This window comes from Magallana gigas, chromosome 8, assembly GCF_963853765.1.
Source record: "Magallana gigas chromosome 8, xbMagGiga1.1, whole genome shotgun sequence".
Taxonomy (NCBI): Eukaryota; Metazoa; Mollusca; class Bivalvia; order Ostreida; family Ostreidae; genus Magallana; species Magallana gigas.
Genome location: NC_088860.1, coordinates 20534712 through 20556230, shown reverse-complemented (window position 1 = coordinate 20556230; position 21519 = coordinate 20534712). Strand labels below are relative to the sequence as shown.

General features: G+C 33.9%; 1 protein-coding gene across 1 annotated transcript; it reads right to left on the bottom strand.

Moving 5' to 3' along the window:
* Positions 1 to 5331: 5331 nt before the first annotated feature.
* Positions 5332 to 12207, bottom strand: LOC105326088 (zinc finger protein 11). The gene is made up of 6 exons (XM_011425938.4): positions 12161 to 12207; positions 11366 to 11461; positions 10671 to 10827; positions 10109 to 10216; positions 9073 to 9225; positions 5332 to 8546 (listed from the first exon to the last, which is right to left on the bottom strand). The coding sequence occupies exons 2-6, from the start codon at positions 11399 to 11401 to the stop codon at positions 5710 to 5712; spliced, it is 3291 nt and encodes a 1096-aa protein (XP_011424240.3). The 5' UTR covers positions 11402 to 11461; positions 12161 to 12207; the 3' UTR covers positions 5332 to 5709.
* Positions 12208 to 21519: the final 9312 nt, after the last annotated feature.

Sequence of the window (21519 nt, the reverse complement as noted above, 5' to 3'; positions counted from 1 at the left end):
ATCGTACCCTGGAGAAAACGTAGCCCGGAGAAACCGCATTCATCAGTTGATGCGTTATCTCCGAGAGAAAACGTAAAATATAGAAATCATAACAAAAATTAAAATTCTTATAAAAACTGTTCCAATGTAATACAATTATTCAATAAACATTAAATTTTGTACATTTATGTTTGTGTCATTGTGTACATAATCACATTATATAATTACATAATACAGTCACGTAGCATCGTTTTTGGAGGGGGGGGTTGGGGTTACAGACTCGTCCTAAATGCATTGACAACCCCCCCCCCCCCCCCTGCAAACCCCCCCCCCCCCCGCAAATCCGTTGAGGGGGAGAAGTATGTGTTTCACTGTTATTAAGGTCTTCCGTTTTCCAACGGAAGACCTTATTGTTTTCGTTCGGTTTCTTTTTCCCTATTATTATTTTTTTTTCTTACAAAATTTGTGCAGGCGATTTCTCGAAAATGGCTGAACCGATTTTCGTGAAACTTTCAGATCTAATAGATATTAGTTCGAACTTAATATACATTTTTTTATTTTGATGACGTCATTTCTGTTCTTGAGAAAATGACGTTTTAGTGATTTTCAGAGGGTCGGCTTGTCCAGGGATCTCTTCCTAAACGGTAAAAGATATTGAGTTCAAACTTTCAGGGATTGTAGACAAGGGATTGTAGATGTGCAATTTGGCATTCATATTTGTCATGCTCAAAACGCGTTAAAGCTCGCCTGGTCCCGAAAATTGAGACTAAAAAAAGTCGTAATTTTTACTGGTTTTCTTAGTTTATCTCTTTTCTGAAAAATAATTTGTTAACACATGTAATGCAAAAAAAGTTTATATTTACTAGGCCTTTCATTTGATATCGAGAAAAAGGGGCTGGCCCCTAACATTAGGAGACCAAAGGGCTCTAAAGTCTTTCATATGTAGCCCTTTACTGAGGGATATTTTGTGAACAGTTATAGAAGCAAATATGTTTATCTCACAGTTATGTATCCAAGCAATGTAATGATTTTATCATGTGTTACGTAATTAGGGTTTTTAGGGGCCAAAAGTCCAGAATTTTGATCACATATATCTCAGAAAGGAAAAATATTTTGAAATGCAGTATAGAAGAAAAGATGCTCAGAATGATGAATTAAATCATATGCAATTTTCAAAATTTCGTTAAACGGCCCCTATAAGGAGTTAAGGGATCGGCCCCTAAAATGTTTTTTCCCATATATCTCAAGAACGGTAACGAATTTCTAAACACTTGTTGAACAAAATGTATTGAGATTTAAATGACGTTTTATTTGATATCAAGAAAAAGGGACTGACCCCTAAAATTAGGGGACCAAAGGGCTCTAAAGTCTTTTATTCATAGCCCTTTACTGAGGGATATTTTGTGAACGGTTATAGAAGCAAATATGATTATCTCACAGTTATGTATCCAAGCAATGTAATGATTTTATCATGTGTTACGTAATTAGGGGTTTTTAGGGGCCAAGAGTCCAGAATTTTGATCACATATATCTCAGAAAGGAAAAATATTTTGAAATGCAGTATAGAAGAAAAGATGCTCAAAATAATGTATTAAATCATATGCAATTTTCAAAATTTCGTTAAACGGTCCCTATAAGGAGTTCAGGGATCAGCCCCTAAAATGTTCTTTCCAATATATCTCAAGAACGGTTACGAATTTCTAAACAGTTGTTGAACAAAATGTATTGAGATTTAAATGACCTTTTATTTGATATCGAGATAAAGGGGCTGCCTCCTAACATTAGGGGACCAAAGGGCTCTAAAGTCTTTCATCTGTAGCCCTTTACTGAGGGATATTTTGTGAACGGTTATAGAAGCAAATATGTTTATCTTACCATTATGTATCAAAGCAATGTAATGATTTTGTCATGTGTTACGTAATTAGGGGGTTTTAGGAGCAAAAGGTATAGAATTTTGATCACCAATATCTCAGAAAGGAAAAATATTTTGAAATGCAGTAAAGAAGAAAAGATGCTCAGAATGATGTACTAAATAATATGCAATTTTCAAAATTTCGTTAAACGGCCCCTATAAGGAGTTAAGGGATCAGTCCCTTAAACATTCTTTCCCACATCTCTCAAAAACGGTAACGAATTTCTAAACAGTTGTTGCACAAAATGTGTTGAGATTTAAATGACCTTTTATTTGATATAAAAAAGGGGCTGGCCCCTAGAATTAGGGAACTAAAGGGCTCTAAAAATTTTTAACTGTAGCTCTTTACTGAGGGAAATTTAATGAAAGGCTATAGGAGCAAATATGTTTATCTTACAGTTCTGTATCCAAGTAATGTAATGATTTATTCATATGTTATATGGAATAAGAATTTTTTAGGGGTCATGAGTCCATAAACTATGACCAGCTATATCTCAAAAAGGAATATATTTTGAAATGCAGTGTAGAAGAAAAGATGCTCAAAATGATGTACTTTACAAAATGCAACCTTCAAAATTTGGTTCAGCGGCTCCAATAAGGAGGTAAGGGACTGGCCCCTAAAACTTTTTTTTCTCAGATATCTCAAGAACGGTGACGACCTTCTAAACACTTGTTGAACAAAGCTCTTATCCCTGAAACTAAATAGTATCTGGTCCCTAGAATGTAGACCCCGTTTTTCTATTCTAAATCATGTTTAGCTGTTAAATAGCAAAATCAAGATCGAACATGTATCTCAAATTCTAAAATCAGAAGGAAGACCTCCTCGTTGCTCGCAACGAGATCGTGTCTAGTTTTCATTATTTTTGCTTTCAGTTTTTCAGTTTCTACATGCTCCGAAAAAAGTGGGGACCAACTCCTTGATAATTCGGTTTTTTAATGTTAATTTAAGAAAAAATATGCTTGCTGCGAAAGAAAAGGTGAGAATTGCAGGCCTCCATTGCCCCCCCCCCCCCCCCCCCCCCGATGCTTCGTACCTGCAATGGCCGAGTATACACACAGCAGTTAATTAAACCAGTTGAAGAAAAAAAAGAAGGGTTTGGAGCCTAAATTTCTATCTACAATAATGGCAATAAACACATTCTTGGATTTTAGTTGATATAGTTTCATGTCTTTTACGTTTGTTTTGCAAGTTTGTTATTTATAAAAATACAACGTTTTAAACCCCAAAATTCTTGTTATTCTTTTTATCCTTCCGAACTCGGATTATCTATGGGACAAACCCCATAGATAGCCCCGTTACAATTAGTAGACGATAGCGCGTTTTTTGTTTTTGATTTTATTTTGGTGCGAGTTCATTCTAATGTCTCGATTATTTACAATAAATATTTAAAATTCTTTGTATATGACAGCATATATAAAAATAATTCCATTGCAAATATAATTTCAGAATCAATTTCTTAAAGTGACTCAAAATTGGACACGATTTGCGGCTAAAAAAATTAAAATTAAATTTTTCAAATTTTTATGTCTAGAATGGTAAATTGATGCTTTATAAACTTGAACAAACTTTGAAAGTCAAGTTACAAACGAAATAATACAGAGCTAAAAGTCTTTGCAATGTAGATAAGCTGAAGTCCGCCCCCTCCACTCCTGGAAAAATAAAATTTCTTAAATTTACACCGTAAAATTACCGAATACATGGCTTGGACCCCCCCCCCCCAATCACCACCACTCCATCCGTGGCAATCTTAAATATCCCTCGGACCCCCCCCCCCCCTTCTCCCTGGGAAAAAAACTGATCCGCAAATGAAAACCTTCCCTGTAATTCAAGTGTGCGTTTTCTCCAGGGTACCATTTCTCCTGATACCTCTCTGCACTACATTTAGCGTTAATTCAGTGCATGACTGTTGGTTTTGCATCGGTGATTACTAGTTTTGCATCGGTGTCTTTTGATTTTGCAAAAGAGGCAGTAGGTCTGTTTCGTATGTTAGCTCGTTTTTAAAAATAAACTGTTCGTTTTGCATGAATGTCTTTTCCGCCGCCCATTCATTCGACTACCAGTTTGACAACATTCTAAATTCAACTAATAACCCATTTTCCCCCTACATTTACCAGGGGCCCACGCACACTTCGTTTTACATGTACCTTGAGATGGGATTGAATTATATTAAAATTTAGCGTGAGATTGTTCTGGAATGATAGCTGTCGGTGTCTGGTAATGCTTGTGTAATTCAGTACTTACATGTATTTATATAAATGTAATAAAATATATTCTATGATTTTCTTATTTATAAATTAACAATTCAATGTTATGTATTAAATAACCTTTATATAAGTAATTTTACCGTGAGATAATTGTCAATGTTGTATGTTTCAAGTTTTTCGTACATGTATATATTAAATAAATTGATTATAGGTGTGCTATTTACCGCCCGGGTCACATGTATAATAATTGTCCAAACAACAAAACTTCACGAATCATAAAGTCGGGTAAGTACTAGAAACCACAATCAAGCTAATAATTTTGATCAATTTTATGGTGATCGATGTGTCAAAAAATAACTGCATTCCTATATCATGATGCCACATAAATTTGTAATTTACATGTACTTAGTCGTAAGGTGACGAAGAACCATAACTGTAGGTCTGTCCAATTTCAAGTTGATCAGGCAAGACGTTTATCTTTTTATCTTTTGGATCAGAGCAAGTTTAACAGATATCCATTATAGCTGCAAATTTGTACGTAGCTCCCGGTCTGAATGAAAACTTTGGATGGACGACTTTTTTTCAGACCGGAAGCCACTGACCTCTATATCTATTGGTATCTTTACTACAAGTTTACAAACTTGTAAGTGCAAGGATGATTTTAAAGAGTTTTTATTCAAATAAGTTTATCTTGATCATGGACAAATGCAATAAGATTGCACTTGGACAAAAGTTATAAATTACCGATTTTATACTACGTGGATGGTGACTGGTACGTCGAGTGTGTGTATATACATTGGATTTATACACACACATTGACATCACTGTACTCCTACCAGTACGTACAGGATAGTTCAATTGTAACCATGTACAGTACATGTACACTAACTAAACCAAAGTTATATGGAGGATACAATGTATAACAAAATAAAAAACTAGATAAGTATTTGCTTTTTTTGAAATTGAACTCTCATGATCGAAGAAAACAAAATGTTTATCAAGTACACGTATCTAATTGTAAAAAGAGAGATAACTCTTGATACTATCATTAACCTTTTTCATAATATATGAGAGAATTATCGTTCGTTGCAAACAGTTTGTCTTTTCTCGGCGAATGAAGTTTTTCGTTTTTCTATGCTATCCAAATTTAAACCAAAGGAATCACTAAATATGTGTGGTTTCAATAAATGTTTATCTAAACAGAATAACATGTGTTCGGTTTCCTTATTAACTTTTATTAACGAAGAATAGTTGGCATACACATGAGTATCAATGTATGTGTGCATAACATTGAAATACTGTTTCGTTTTTAAATTAAAACTGAATTGTTAAATTGAAATAACGATATGCAAAACAAATTGCTCATTAAGACTGAATGCAGGTGAAAAAAGAATTACAACGGCAATATAAAAATATACAAAGATCTAAATGATTTTATCATTTGAAAAAGTTGATAAAGCAAATTTAACATCTTCCCAAGTCAAGGGTTTCTAAGCGGTGCGGATAAAAAAACCTTGACTTTGGAAGATGAAATTTTAAATGCTGGATTGACATTTGAAAAACTGGAAAAAAAAGTTTGCAAACCTAACACATCCCCCCTTTACGAACTGATTTCACTGTTGGTTACTAAGACTAAGTATGGACTGTAGCGTCTCTACGGCCTGGGCGTCAAGGCCCAAGTTCCTGACGTCGTCACTTCCGGTCCCCTGGTCATACACAACAAACACTTCGGTATTCGGCTTCAAGTTATGATCAGATATCTCCACTTCTTGTAGAACTTCTTTAGGCAGTTGTGAGATGTACTGAACATTAGAGAGGTCCAGCGTCACTGTTTCTGTGGGTTCACCGCTGGTCAACAATCCCGTTAGTTCATTCTTGGCGTCTGCTTCCGAGTCCGCCACTTCCCTGCCAATAGACTTATACAATGCACGGTATTTAGTGCTGCTCTTGGCAGCTCTGTACTGCGTGAGTTCAACTGAATCAACCATGTCCTTTTCTATTTTTGCCAGCATCTCGTAGAAGAGGCCACGATCTATTCCCCTCTTGGAACAGTTTTCGTTGTGTTTGTGTGTCTTCATGTGTCGGAGCATTTTGGATGGAATGTGAAAGTAGAGATCACAAGCATGGCAGAATATGTTGTCCTGGCGAGAGTGGGTGTTTTTAACGTGAGCATTTAATTGCGCCACCGTACAGTATCTGTTGAAGCAGATGTCACACCTGTGGATTTTGTTGACGCCATGTTTGGCCATGTGCCTATCAAGCTGAGTTTTGGTGGCCAGAACCTTTTCGCAATGTGGACACGGAAAGACAGTCAGCTTTCTTTTCTTAACTTCCTCAGGATGGTACACCACCCAGTGATATTTCAGACCGTCATAGCATCGGAAGGTTTGATTGCAATACTTGCACACATGACACCGGTCCATATTATGCCTCTTCGTATGCATTCTAAGACTCGGTTTGCTTTTAAATGCGCTCCCACAGATATCACACACGAATTCTTTGTGAGTTCTGTGGGTCTGAAGGTGGGAGTGAAGAGCGGAGCGGACATGGAACTTCTTGTCACATTTGGTACAAGGGAATAGTTTGGTACTCGAATGCCTCGCCCTATGTGCATTGAATAAGCTTTTCTTCATAAAGATATCGCCACATACATCACAAACGAATGATGTGTCTTTATTAAGAACCCCAAGATGGCTTGCTAAGTGGATGGCCTGTTCGTCTTCATTGGGAAAGTTCTTGCCACATTTCTTGCACAAGAAGTAATTCTCATGGAAGTTGATAGTGAATCTGGGATTGTCGACAATTTTCTCATTGATTTCATCCATATGTGAAACTTTAATGTGCTCGGCAAGCTCAGTTCTAGAGTGGAACCCAGATTGACAGACATGACATTCACACGGGAAAACCTCTTTCACAATTTTTGGCCTCTTCACTCTATGCACCTCTCGCAGGTGTTTCTCCATGTTCTTCTTCCTACTGAACACCTTCGCACACTTGGGACATGGATGTTCCTCGTCTGGACCATGATTTCTTTTGTGACGCAACAACAGATAACTCGAAGCAAAAGTGCTACTGCATTGCTCACAGCGGTGCTCCTGTCCGTGAACTACAGTGAAATGACTCTCAAATCTCTCCTTGTTTAATAACTTTTTGGGACACACGTGACATTTTTTCCTTGTTAATTGAGTGTCCTCTGTGCAAATTCTGTTGTGAGCTTCTAATTCTGTATCATTTTCAAAAGTGACATCACACCAAAGACAGAATTTGTCTTTATGGCTTTCCATTAGGTGTCTAAGTTCTGTGTACTTATTTGCAAATGTTAAGTTGCATAGTCTGCATGTGATTGACAAGTTCACTTTTTCTTTAACCACTCTGTGTCTCCTCTTTGTGCTTTGCTTTGAGTTCTTGAAAAATTTTGAGCTAAGGAGCCTTTTTCTTGAATTTTTAACAGATTTTGTTGACTTATTTCTGTTTGAGACTCTGGTTGTGTTTGTTGCTTCTGTAAAATCTGAATCACTATCTTCTTCCTCTTTGATATAATCATCATCAACATCAACATCATCATAATCATCATTATCATCATCGCTACATTTCTCATCATCAGACTCTACACTAGATTGCTCTTTTTTGCCATCAGTATCTGTTGACATGTTTCTACATTTAGTTTCATCATTTTCATCCTGACTGTTTTCTTGCTGTCTGTTGATATTTCCAACTGAGGATCCTTCAACTGCAGCAGAGGACACTTTAGTATCAGTCCCAGCACTAATATGTTCTTTTATCACATGATCAATCAAATCTTGTGCTGTTCCAAAGTCTTTTCTGCATTCTTCGCACCGGTTTTCTTTAGATGATTTGTGCTCCTTCTGGTGGTCATGCAGAGCAAGCAGGGAGGAAAAACATTTGCCACAATGGGAGCACCATTGATCTTTCAATCCGTGACAATTGATGACATGGTCTTCAAACTGGTTACCCAAGCTGCAGACTGTGGAGCAAAAATGGCACTTCCTTTTAGATTCTCCCTCTGGTGGACAACCGGTTTTATGCTCCTTCATTTCAACTGAGTCATCTTTGTACAAGTTGCACCAGAAGCAGAAGTTTTCGCTGTGGAATTTATTCAAATGAAAAAAGATATCCTCTGCCTTTACAAATACCTCTGGACACAACTGGCAAGACATTTTCACAGTGTGAGTCTTTTCATGCTTATCCATGTCCTCTTGACAGCTGAAAATTTCACTACAAAAACAGCAGGTGTAGGCAGTGATCAACATTGGGTTGCTGGCCTCTGGAGTCTGAATTTTCTGTTCATCTGGAATTGATTTATCTCCCTTAAGTTTATCTGTGGGTTTTCCTGAGTGTTTGTGATTGTTTGACTTGTGTTTTCTACCTTTCACCATGGCCCCTTTTACATCATTTTCTTTTCTGGAGTCAAAGTCCTTTGATTTAATACCTACAAAACACATTCAAATGATATAATAAAATTTTGTAGCTTTTCTTGAAACAGTTACACATTATACATGTAGCTATACAGCTAAACATATATATGTGCATGTACTTTAACTGGTCATATTGAATGTAACTATAGTCTCAGAAAAGAACCTTTAGTTCTGTTCAATATTTGAGTATGTAAGCCTTGGAGTACTGAAATGTCTTCTTACATTAAATGCCTTATCTTAAATAGGTATCTCTCTCACCTTTCAGGCCTTATCAGCCTTTGTTTACATTTGTTAAAAATCTCTCTCTTTAATAAACTATTTTTTCTCTTTACATATAGTTTGATTGACTATTCATCTATTAAAGAGTAAATCACATCAATTATTATTTTTAATAACTTGTAACCTTTCTATGAGAAAATCATCAATCCTGCAATCTAAATAACAATCTCAGTGATATTTAGTTTGCCCAATATCAGATAACAAACAAACAAAGAGCAACAAAAATTGAACATCCACACTTTTCAAAGGACATCATCTCACATTTTTTAGCTGGAATGATTTTCTCCTGGTCAGAGTTGTGTGCCCTTTTTGTTGGAGCTGTTGGGTAGTAGTAATCCTCTTTCCATTTTGGGACTTTGATTTTACGGCCATGTCTGCCAAACACTGCTGGTGGCTCTGAATCTTCAGGGGGGTCTGAAATGGATTTCATGATCTACATACACAGGTTCTTAATTGTATATTTCTATGCTTTACCATATATGTGTGCTGGTACTTACATCGTTGTTGTGGTGGGTTTTTTTTTTTTCAGATAAAATGCTTACTCTGAATAATTAACTTTTGCAAGAGCTCTATAATTTTGCATGATCTCTAAAGTCCATTGCATACAAACCTTTTTTCTTGCAACATTATTATACACAAAAAACCATCTACAATTATGGTAAAACCTTTGATTTGAGCAAACAATTCAAAGTGCCAAAATTTTCACCAGGTACATGTAGTTAAAAATTGTTATTTGATAATGGAAATTTTAATGAACATTTCTTGGCTTGTCTTCCATTTTGTGAACATTATACTATATGTACTTAGAAAGTAAAATATTTTCTCCCTAGAAGTATCTGGCCTATTCTACAAAATGAAAATGTCAAAAAGTCAATGTTATAAATCTTATATTCATCCCTCAGAATGGTAGTTATCAGATTGTTTCTCAATATTCTGACTTTGAAGCCTAAAGCCAGTCTCACATATGCTAACCAACTTTAATCCAAAAGTTTTTCTCAATTTCATGAATTCATGCCCTGTTCAATTGGCTCCTTCATACTTTCATGAAGTAAAATTGATTTATGACATGACAATTGACATATATATTTTCATCATTTTCACTTCCATAAATAGACAAAATTTGCTTTTTCACTGGTACAGTAGTACACATTTGAAAGTTGATGTTTTACATTTTATAAAATTTCAAGGGTTGGTCTAAGGTCTTTTAATGAATGCAACATTGGCTTTGAGATAATGTCATTGTAAATACATATATTCACCAATTCATATTTAATAATGAATCAAGTAGATGTTTTACCTTCAATTTCTTCTTTAATCTTAAGGGTTCTACTGACATCAGTGACCCCATTCCTTAATGATGTTTGTGAGGCATAGGTATGTTCCTCCTTACTTAACTTGGAAGTTCCTGAGAATTTAATCAGCATTTATTAATACCCTTAAAAATCAATGCAAAAGTTCTATACCACACATAAAGGGAAAAAAATGCTAAAATTCTGTGCATAGTGTAAATTAATGCAGATGAACTTTAAAAGCATTTCACGGTACTACATGTATACGAAAAAAATATCTAGGTTTGGAATGAAAAAATTCCCAACTACTTTTTGTTGGTCTACTCATTGTTACAAGAATGTAGATTCTTTCTACAATATAAAATGACATACAGTTAAACTTCGATATCTCGAACACTGATATCTCAAAGACAATAGATACATGTATGTCAATGTAATTTGTAAGTCCTAACCACTTTATTTTTAAGTATTTTACCCTTGATATCTCAAATACTCAGATATCTCAAACTATTTAAACAATTCCATCTAGTTCGAGAAAACGAAGTTTGACTGTATTAGTAAATGTCATACCTTCATAACAGAAGCTGGAGAATTTATTCATAAGGGAGATGAAACTTTCTGCAAATTTTCTTCCCTTATCAGTTCCTTCGAGGAAAGTTTTTGAGGTCCCCGTTTTGTGTGCCGCCAAAATAAGTACTTCATAGTTGTTCTTGAGAAATTTCTCGCACTGAAAAGGGACCTCAATTGCATTAAATCACAATTAAAAAGAATAGCATTAAATTAAGAGAAAATTAAATTTATATTTGTTTATATGGTTGTTCAAATATTATTAAATAGAAAGTGAAGAAATGTATATGTATGAGAACCAGTTTTTCATTTTAACAGTTTCCAAAAACCTATCCAGTTCAGAAAAAATTACTGTCTTAATTATAATTCTTCAAACTTTACAATATATTTTTTAAAAAAATTTTCTTACTAATGCTGTCATTGCATGTATTTAAAAGTACTAAAGAATAAATCTATGGGGGCATTTCTTGGACTTTACTTCTAAAAATGTACTTTCATTTTTTTTCAAATTAAGTTACTGGACAATACATAAAATTTTTTGAAATAGTTACTGATTCATAATAAAATAAAATGCAATATATCATATGCACTGTACTCTGGTGATTTGAAATTTCATTTCAAGCAGTGGTATCAATGTGCATTTAATGACAATATACATGTATTCAAGTCAAATCTTTAAACAAATGCACAAGATTTACCAAAGACTTGGAATCCCTGATTATTTGGTCATCCATGATTACACTGCCTGTGGTGTGGTTACTCTAGATGCATTGATCATTCGATCACCATAGTAACTTTAAAAGAAAATAAAGGTACTTTAATAGAAAATAAAGGTGCTTTAAATCGATGCATAGGCATCAGAATGGGGGGGGGGGGGGGGGGGGGCTACAATTTTTTTTGCAAAGTTAGGCATAACCATAACCCGCTTTTTTTTTTACTTCTAGGATTTCTGATGAGTCTAGCCCCCCTTTCAATTTGCTTCCAACGCCACTGCTATACTACATGTACATGTCCTATAAAGAAAGCAATACATTGTAAATAAAATAGTCTTACTCTTCTTTAAAAACTTGCAAATACTTATGTATTTTCGAACTATTCAGAGGGTAACGTTAACGTTAAAAAGTTTGCATTACGACACAAATTGCCATTGCAAACAACAATGAACAAACGACGATCATAGTCAATATCAACACTCGCGGACTGCAGTATAAACAATTTATTGTTGTAGTATAAATTAGCATGGTCATTCACATACACCGCGAGTATTTGAAGTTACTTCACTTTACTTTCCGTAACTCGTGACTGGAAGTCTATCTAGAGTGCAAATCGAGTAACGCCGTACAACATTGATCCTTTTGATATCACAGGGACCATTAAAATAAAAAGAACGATGCATAATTAAGTTGTATAAAATTAATATATTACTTTGAAAACGTGCATAATGGAATAATATATTCCCTAAAATTAAAAGAGTATTAAGAAAATGTCCTTACTCGAGTAAACCGGAAAGGCTCTTCTTTTCCCTACCACAAACTAACTCGTACGTAAATATATTCGTAATCAATTGAAAAATAAAAACGTACTTGTATTTGAATTGTCACTCTTTTATTGCATGCACCATAAAATTGTTCATATGTATAATTGCTTATCACCGTGTTTATCCCAACAATCCTGAATACCTATCCCTGGAAATGCCGTGCATACATTAAACTTTTTTTTAAACCACATATTCATTCACCCGCGTTCCCATATTATCATGCATGCATTCATCTCATACATCTAAAGTGCACAACAGAACAACACCATTTATTAGGTATTAACACGAGCCACCGTAACACCCAAACAATAGACTTTTCTTTTCTCTTTTAACGAATTTCTGCTCTCATCTTTAAAATATTAATTTTAAACAACATAATAAATGAAAATTTCAATATCATCAGTCAAGGGAACAGTCATTTAAACATCTGTAAGAATACCTAACAAACTAGTTGATTATGTCTTTAAAGGTTATTAGTTTTCATGCATGCACACAATTTTGTTGAAATTGAAAACTAAAATTGTGTATGTTTAAGCATTCCTAAAGTACTTATTAATAATCATATACTCAAAACTGGGTCAATAAAAAATTATAAAAACACATCGAAATTTAAGAAAAAATTATCTATTTCCTTAAACCTATGGGTTAAACGGAAAAATAAACGTTACAATTTATATTTATTTTTTTTTAAAAACGTGCAATATGTTAAATCAAAATGCACAAAAAATAGATACATATACATGTAGAAATTCATGCCATTAACCATTTTTATATGGTACATGTGTGCACAATATTTCTATAGGTTTACATTTTATTTTTTATTAAAGGGCATGGTCACGATTTTGGTCAAATTCTATTTTTCTGTTTTCATTATTTACAATGCTTTAGGAAAGCATTTCTAATGATCAAATGAAATTTGAGAGTCAGTCGTTAAGTCATAAGCAAGACACAGGGCTCACAATTCTTTGTCATTTAAACAACTTGAAGGCTCGTGCCCTGTTTTTGTTTACATAGGTTCAATATACCAGTAACAAATCTTTTTCAAGCTGATTTGTCTATCTTCTTATTCATTTAAAGCATAAATAAACAGTTCCTACTGATTAACACATTCCTTTTAAGTCTAAAATTTGAATTTTCACTTCAGCATTCAAAATGTAAACAAAAGCTTTATTTACATGTATATAGCAATGAATTGCAATTAAGCTCTGTAACTTGATCATCACTTAACGAATGACACTCAGATTTTAGTTGCCCTTTGTAAGTGCTTTTCTAAAACATTGTAAACATTAAAATCGGAAAAATAATTTTTGATCAAAATCGTAACCATGCCCCTTTAACATTAAAAATCAACAAAGAAAATGAAATTATCTTTTTTCTTTTCTTTTTCCACCGAAAACAGCAGACAACACCCTAATTATATACTAGTTTACGAGTTTTACTACGAAGCGAGCATTTCAATATGCCATCAGTTCAGTTAAATTAAGTATTAGGCAAACATGTAGACGATGAATTACATGTATATTTATACATCAATTCGCCGCCTAGAAAGTCCAGAATATACAGTCATTGAAAAAGATATTGCAATTAGTGTATTTTCCAAAATAATTTTTATGTCGAGTCAAATAAATTTAAAAAAGAATAAGTTGTGACATTCTTCTATACGTGGCTTTTTTTTAATTATCATAATTTAATGGTATATATGTGACTGGGTTATGTTTTGTGGTCCTTCTCTGATCCTTAACCGTGATTGCTTGAAAAAAAAACTTGGAAAAATTCATGCTAACTTTCTTTTTTATTATTTCCCAAAAATGAATTCACCTATACTTATCACTAATGTTGTATAGTCAAACTTTCCCTCCTTTTTTTTCTTCCCCAAACAGTGACCTCTCATTGATCCAAAGTAATTTTATCGAACTTGGAACTTTTTCATGAATTTGATCACCTTTGTTTGACTACCTTCCATAAGAGTCGTTATTTCCTTCTGGTGTATTTTCTTTACATGAATAACTAGGGGTTTTTTTGTCATGTAGAAGTAAAATTGATTTCCTTCCTCTGGTCAATGGTTACCACTATCGGAATATCACTCAGCCTTTTCCGTCAACTCGAGAAAAAACTTAACGGAAAATGCTGAGTTATGTTCCGATGGATATAACCCATGATTGTCCTCGTCTATTACGAAATAAATATTATTATTTTAATTTTTATTACTTATTATAAATTATAAAAGCATTAAGAACTATAACGCGTCCAAGTACTTTTTCTTATATCTCCACGATCCTCAGTAATTTTATTCAAACTGAAATTGGGTTGTTTTTTTTTTTTTGCATAATTGGAACCATCAACACATCACATAACCCCCTCCCCTAACCCCAGGGTAGATGGTACAAACTTGGAATTACTTGTCTATGATTGCTTCTACAAGAACCTTAAAAACTGAAGATTCTGCATTCTTCATCAGACGTTATTTAAAAAGGTAATCCCTTTTTAGCACACATGAGCTGAAAGCTCAGGTGAGCTCTTCCGGTCACATTTTGTCTGTCGTCCGTCTGTAAATTTTTCACATTTTCAACATCTTCTCCAGAACCACTGGACCAATTTCAACCGAACTTGGCACAAAGCACCATTAGGCAAAGGGGATTCAAAGTTGTGAAAATCAAGGATCACGCTTTTTTACAATTGCAGATAATTATGAATTATTGAAATTTTTTGCGAATTTTTCAATCTTCTTCTTAAAAATCATTTGACAAGGAGAGCTGAAACTATTGTGAAAGCATCCTCAGGTAGTGTAGATTCAAAGTTGTGAAAATCATGACCCCCGGGGGTAGGATAGGGCCACTGGGGGGGGGGGGGGGTCGAAATTTACATAGGAATATATAGAGTAAATCTGTAAAAATCTTCTTCTCAGTAACCATTCAGCCAGGAAAGCTGAAACTTGTGTGGAAGCATCCCCAGGTAGTTTAGATTCAAACTTATGAAAATCATGACCCCTGGGGGTAAGGTGAGGCTACAATGGGAGGTCGATTTTTTTCATAGGAATATGTAGAGAGTAACTCTTTAAAAATCTGCCTCTTAATAACCATTTGGACAGGAAAGCTGAAACTTGTGTGGAAGTATCCTCAGGTAGCGTAGATTCAAAGTTGTGAAAATTACGCCCTCCAGGGTAGGGTGGTTCCACAATAAAGGGTCGAATTTTTACATAAGAATAGAATTTATAAAGAAGTCTTTAAAAATCTTCTTCTCAGAAACCAATCAGCCAGGAAAGTTGAAAGCATCGTCAGGTAGTGAAGATTCAAACTTGTTCAAATTATGATTCCCGAGGGTAGGGTGGAATCACATCGGGGGGGGGGGGGGGACAAATTTTTACAGAGGAATATATAGATAAAAATAATAAAATCATTTACTTTAAAAAAAACATTTGCCTAGAAAAGCTGTAACTTTAGTGAAAACAACTTCAGATAGTGTAGATTCAAATTCGTTAAAATCAAAATCTTTAGGAGTAGGGTGAGGCCACTTTGGGGATCAGTTGTATAAAGGAAAACATTTTAATTATTCACAAAAACTGAAATGTTATTATGTATGAATTTACTTATATGCAAGCATTTTTACGTATTGCCGATTCTTTAAAATTGTTTAAACTTTGGCCCCTGGATGATTCTTGGGCCTCACAAGAGGTTCAGAGTTTGATGTAGGTTTATAACCCGTATGTAAACAATTGTTTAAGATCTTTTTGAGAACTGCAATGCTCAACATTTGATATGGCTATAAAATCATCATGATAGAAAAGGGACTTGATTATAAACATAAGAATATTCAGGGGAAATGGAGTTTTAATTATACAGGTCCTTGATGTATAATACCACATTGTCCAGATATTTTGTATTATGACTCTTTAAGCTGATTATTGTTGCTCATGTGAGCGATGTGGCCCATGGGTCTCTTGTTAGTTTTATGATGAACATTGAATCCAAATTTGGGTTTAAATCTGATTTAACCCCGAAGATCAGGTTTTAAACAATTGTTTTGGATACAGCAAATAGGAGCAAATATGTAGTTTAAGCAAGTTTTAAACACGACCTGGCAAAATGATACTTGAGAAGTTTTTGAAACACGCCTTTTTAAAAAAAAAATTTCTTATCGTACCCCCCCCCCCCCCCCCCCCCCAATTCCCTATGAAATTTGAAGGCCCTTCAACCAAAGACGTTTTTAGTCAAAATTTGAAATTTAGTAGTTCATAGTTTATAAATGTTACAAATGAGTAGAAGGACTGACGGGCAACAGCTGGTGTTTTAAAAAACTACGGAATCATAACATAGCTTCGATAATTTCAAGTTATTTAAAACCATACGTTTAAAAGAACATGTATATAGCACGGCTTTTGTAATGGTAGTCAATGTACTAGTATCTCGAAAAGTCAAGTGCTTTATGCCGTAATTGAGATAGTTTTGTACGTACATAGCAATGCATATAAAACTAAACAGACGCACAAAAATTTGGAATCAATAATTGGGAGGAAAATACAAAGTTAGCTCCAAATCCACCAGTGATTCCATAATGGGGTTTAAAATACCTACGATAGCGAATGAACAAACACTTTAAAGATAACCGTGGCTACTTTTGGAAAAATCCAAATAGGCATTAATCTAATAAATTACCACGGAAACTCTGAAAGTCATGCCGTCTTATGTAATAAAGCTATTTTACTGCACTGCCCGTGTTTCTTGTCTAAGTGTAATAATGAAATTAATGCGATAAGATCCGCCATAACGTCGACCCTTCGTAGATCAATGGAGATTTCACGTATTATAACCAACCATATATTTCTTGAATATATCCAAAAATAAAAATTACTGCATGTTTTTCTTATTAGATGACAGAAAAATAATTATTAATAAACTATCTTGACTTAGCTTACTTGGATATTTGATAGATTTATACTCGATAGCGCTTTCTAAATTTAATCAAGGCAGACAAACGCCAACACTTTCGAGGGTTAGGCGTATTAAGAAGCAGCCATCGAGAGATCAAAACTAGATTCACAGATTCAAGGTTGAGAGGCACGTCTAAAGATAACATCTTAAGGGACTAAAAGGAATATGTTTAATAAATTGCCCGAAAAAATGTAGTTACATTTTTATTTTTATTAAAACTTTGCGGGTTTTTCTCTTTGCGCTAATAATTATGGTTAAAAAGGTGATGGTGAAAAGCAGGACAAAATATTGCAGAGGTACAACAATTAATGCTATAAAAAAATTTTAAGAGAAAAACAAGAAGTTCATGGGCCACATCGCTCACCTGAACAATAGTTCTTGTATCTTTTTTAATTTTACTTAAACACAAAGCTCTTCTAAAATATTGTAAAACTCACAAATATTCCCAAAGGCTAAGTTTTGACAAAATACAATACATAAAAAATAACAATATATTAAAAGAAGCCTTCTTTTTATTTAGACAATATCCTATGATCGTAGATGCCTCAACTGACCAATTGTAGGCTTCAACGTACCAAAGATTTATACAAAATTAGCAAATGAACTATAAATAATTATAAAAAGAGAAAGAAGGTCACTGTGCCCTTAATATGAAGATATTAAGATATGATGATGTTTACATCTAGTCTTTTATATTTACGTGAAATAATCGATGTCGGATAATCTTTTGGTACTAGTTCCTTAACACCCCCCCCCCTTCCAAACTATATGAAGTACGCTTTTTATCCCGCGACATTAATCATTTGATTTCTCCAATATACTGACAATAAAGTAGGAAAGTTGTCTTGAACGATTGATTTATCACTATCGTAACTACACTCTTTTCAAGTCAACCATAACTTAATCAGTCATGTTCAATCAGCTGGTCTGTACGCCACCAATTCAATTAAAAAGAGCCTGAATTAAACTGTAATTTATAACTATCTAATCATAATGCGTGGCTAATTTACATGTAATTTTTCTGTTGTCCAAAATCTAGTTGATTTCTTGGAAGGCGAGCTCATTGTATAGGTATTAGAACCATTTTAACAAGAGCTTGGACTTTGGGTAGTTGTGTTAAACAGCAATGTGACGTAGGCCTGTCTATTTCAATGTCGGCCACTCAGCCATGGCTCTATGAAATCAACAAGATTTGAGATTTGTCCGGCTTTTGAGCCAAGACTACACAATCGGTGCATATTTTGCTTGAAACCGCGTCATTAACTTGTTTTGACGCAAGAATTAGATAGCTACGTCCTACTGAAAGTCCAATGTCTTGTTAAAATGGTTCTAAGTTCATCAAAACTCATTGTACCAAAAAGCAAAAGTTCAAGAATAACGTTTTTATATAATTATGGCTTGGTTGCTATAATAATCTTGAAATAGGTTTCAAGTTCATTTCGCTACAGGCGAGGTCACGGCAGGGTATATACGTCACAAAAGTTATGTCACGTGATCAATGTGTTCACTTGCAGTCTACAGAAGTTGATTAGCAGTTTACACGCTTTCGAAGTAGAGGTATAGCAATTTACAAGTCCTTCGCAGAATTCGAATGTACATAACTAGTTGTCAAAGCGACTATAATATAATTAAATAATGACCCTTTATTACGAAAGACAAGTTCCGTGCATGCGTAATGCTATATTTGCCCATTATAGGCAGATCCGCATTTTTTTTTTTTTTTTACAAAACATTTATTTTCTTTCTCTGTTAGCGTGTCAACTATTAACTTGTAAACAAACAACTGCCTTGGAGTCTAATTATTATAAAACAAGGTATTTAACTCCAAAATATGTAGAATTCGACCCTTCCGTTAATTTTAACATTTTAGAGGAAATTAAAAGCAATGAGGGTAACTTTAGTACATGTATTTCCTTTGAAAAACTAGAAAATCTTACATTTAGGCGTCATTGCTCGTCGCCTGGAAAAGTTGTTTCACATATCACAAAACGCTATTATATGTACAATTTTTGGACAGAATGCAAAATATGAAATTACATCTATTTCTGTGTTTAGATTTTGCAAAAATTAGAGTGAGGACCATCGACCAAAAAAGACAAAACTTCAGCTTATTTGATAGAAAAACACTTTGTATCACACAATTGCAATGTAAGCTTATTAGCAATTATTTTATATATTTAATACATGTATATTTCAAATCCCACACGTGATATATGCAAGAATGCTGCAGAACACGGATCTCGAGTTCACGCCTTGTCTTTTCAACCGGAACTAACGTGAAAGTGCAAAAGCCATGTATCACGATGATTGAATGTCTTGATAAAAGCGAGGTCCCTATAGTCACTATGGTCTTTCTCCCCATAACGAAGTTCCTTTGAATTTCAGTATAACGAATAAAGCGTTCAACAACATTGATCAGATCAGTCAGCCATTGTTCTTAATCGCACCGTCATCCATTAAAAATGTTTACGGAAATTAACGAATTACAATGCGTCAGTAACATTGTTAGTGCCTCCAGACTTGTATATCTATTTTATCCCCATTATGTCGGTATGAAAACGCAATTATAACTGTTATTTAATATCAGGGCCAAGGTTATACCGGCGATAAAAAAAAAAATTCATGATTTTCGATTGTGTGAATTTAAGAAAAAGGTTCAGTTGTATGAATTAAATGCTATCCACAAAGTATTAGAAACAAATTATTGTAATATAAATGACAAAGAAATATATGTTACTTGTAATTAGGAATGTGATGCCTTTCCATGAATATTGATGAAGAAAGTTCGCATCTAAGTTTACCCCACTGCGCATGTCAGTGGAAAATCATGCATGTCTAGTTTGTTACTGTTTGCTAAAAAATCTTAGTTACATATCCGTCAAAACGGTGTATAGTATATGATAGTAGATGTTGGGTGCAATTATAATCATTTATATCTTAATAAGATTGTGTAGTATTGTCATGACATCAATACGCTTACTCTTGCCTGTTTACTTACATACTTCATTGCTCACAATGATTGACATTTCCCTTCCCGAAAGAGTTCCACAGCAATGTCGTGTGTTGATAGTGCTTTGAACATAAACCCGGTATAAATGTAAAAATCAATCATTTGTTTCATTTAGTTTGTTAATCAAAATAAATGTTAATCAACTCTAGTTAATTCAGATATTGATAACATAATAAGTATATTATACTTTCCGACTGGTTGTGAGTGGGACAGCCTAACATGAAACTCTCTTAAGGAAATTAAATTATTATTGTTTAGCAAAATTAATCCTCGGGGGTTAGTTTCTGTTGGAATGTGGCTATCCCACGCACAGCCAGTTGGGTTTTTAAGTATATCTAATATCTATATGAAATATATTAACTTCTTTACAAGGTGTGATTGATTATTTTGTTATTGTAGAAGAGTGGATACAAAATATGTTTTTCATCCATTTTTCTGTATTTGCACTCATTGGCAGTATGTGACGTAATAATTAACTTCATCTGTTTTACCTTAGGAGTAAGATTAGATGTTCATTTCAAAATTTCCGAGCAGTCCCCGCATAGTTATTTTTTGCAGATTGATGATAGCATTCTGTTTGATAAACATATGTGTCATTTATCAACAGCCAAACGATGAATTTATATGAGAATATTTACATTCACTTTTTCCCCCTATTAAATTGCATCGATTGATTTGAGTGATATTTACGTATAACACAGAAGACCCAATCACCAAATCTGATGTGAATGAATATTTCCAGTTTTCCTTCAGTATTTTCCCCAAAAAACAAAAAAAACAACTTCAAACCGGATCACGACCTGATATTATACTTACGCTGATTTATATTTCATTGATGTAAATATTTTTTGACAGTTAAATGAATTCAATTGATGAATTTCTTAGAATACCAAAAGTGAATTCATCAAATTACAGAATGAAAAATAAAATTGTGTTATTAGAATTTAAAACGCCGTGCACTATATTTGTCAGCATTAAATAACTATGCAATATCCCAGTTCAAATTGATCAAACTGTAAACTCTAGACAAAAACTGGTCCCAAAGAAAATTTCAAAGTTTAGTATTGGAATATACTTGTTCAAGCGACATGTATGACCTCTAAACTATTACGGGATCTTTGAAGATGTTTAAACACCAGCGTATGAATATATATATGAAGAAGATCTGTAAAAATCCTACCCCCCCACTCCCCCCAAGACAACCAATAAAATACAACAATTTGTATTATTATTATTTATTTAAGCATGATAATATAGTATTTATTCTTATTGTTGAAATAATGATTAATGAATGAAGATAAAGGAAAGGATTTGAAAATCTTTTTACTCAAAATAAATAAGTTATACTCTACTAAAATGATAAGATATATTGTAGTT

Coding starts and splice junctions, on each gene's coding strand:
- LOC105326088 (XM_011425938.4), bottom strand. CDS start 11,401: ATGGATGACCAAATAATCAGGGATTCCAAGTCTTTG. Junction 9,226..10,108: donor GATTAAAGAAGAAATTGAAG/GTAAAACATCTA, acceptor AATCCATTTCAG/ACCCCCCTGAAGATTCAGAG. Junction 8,547..9,072: donor AATCATTCCAGCTAAAAAAT/GTGAGATGATGT, acceptor TGTGTTTTGTAG/GTATTAAATCAAAGGACTTT.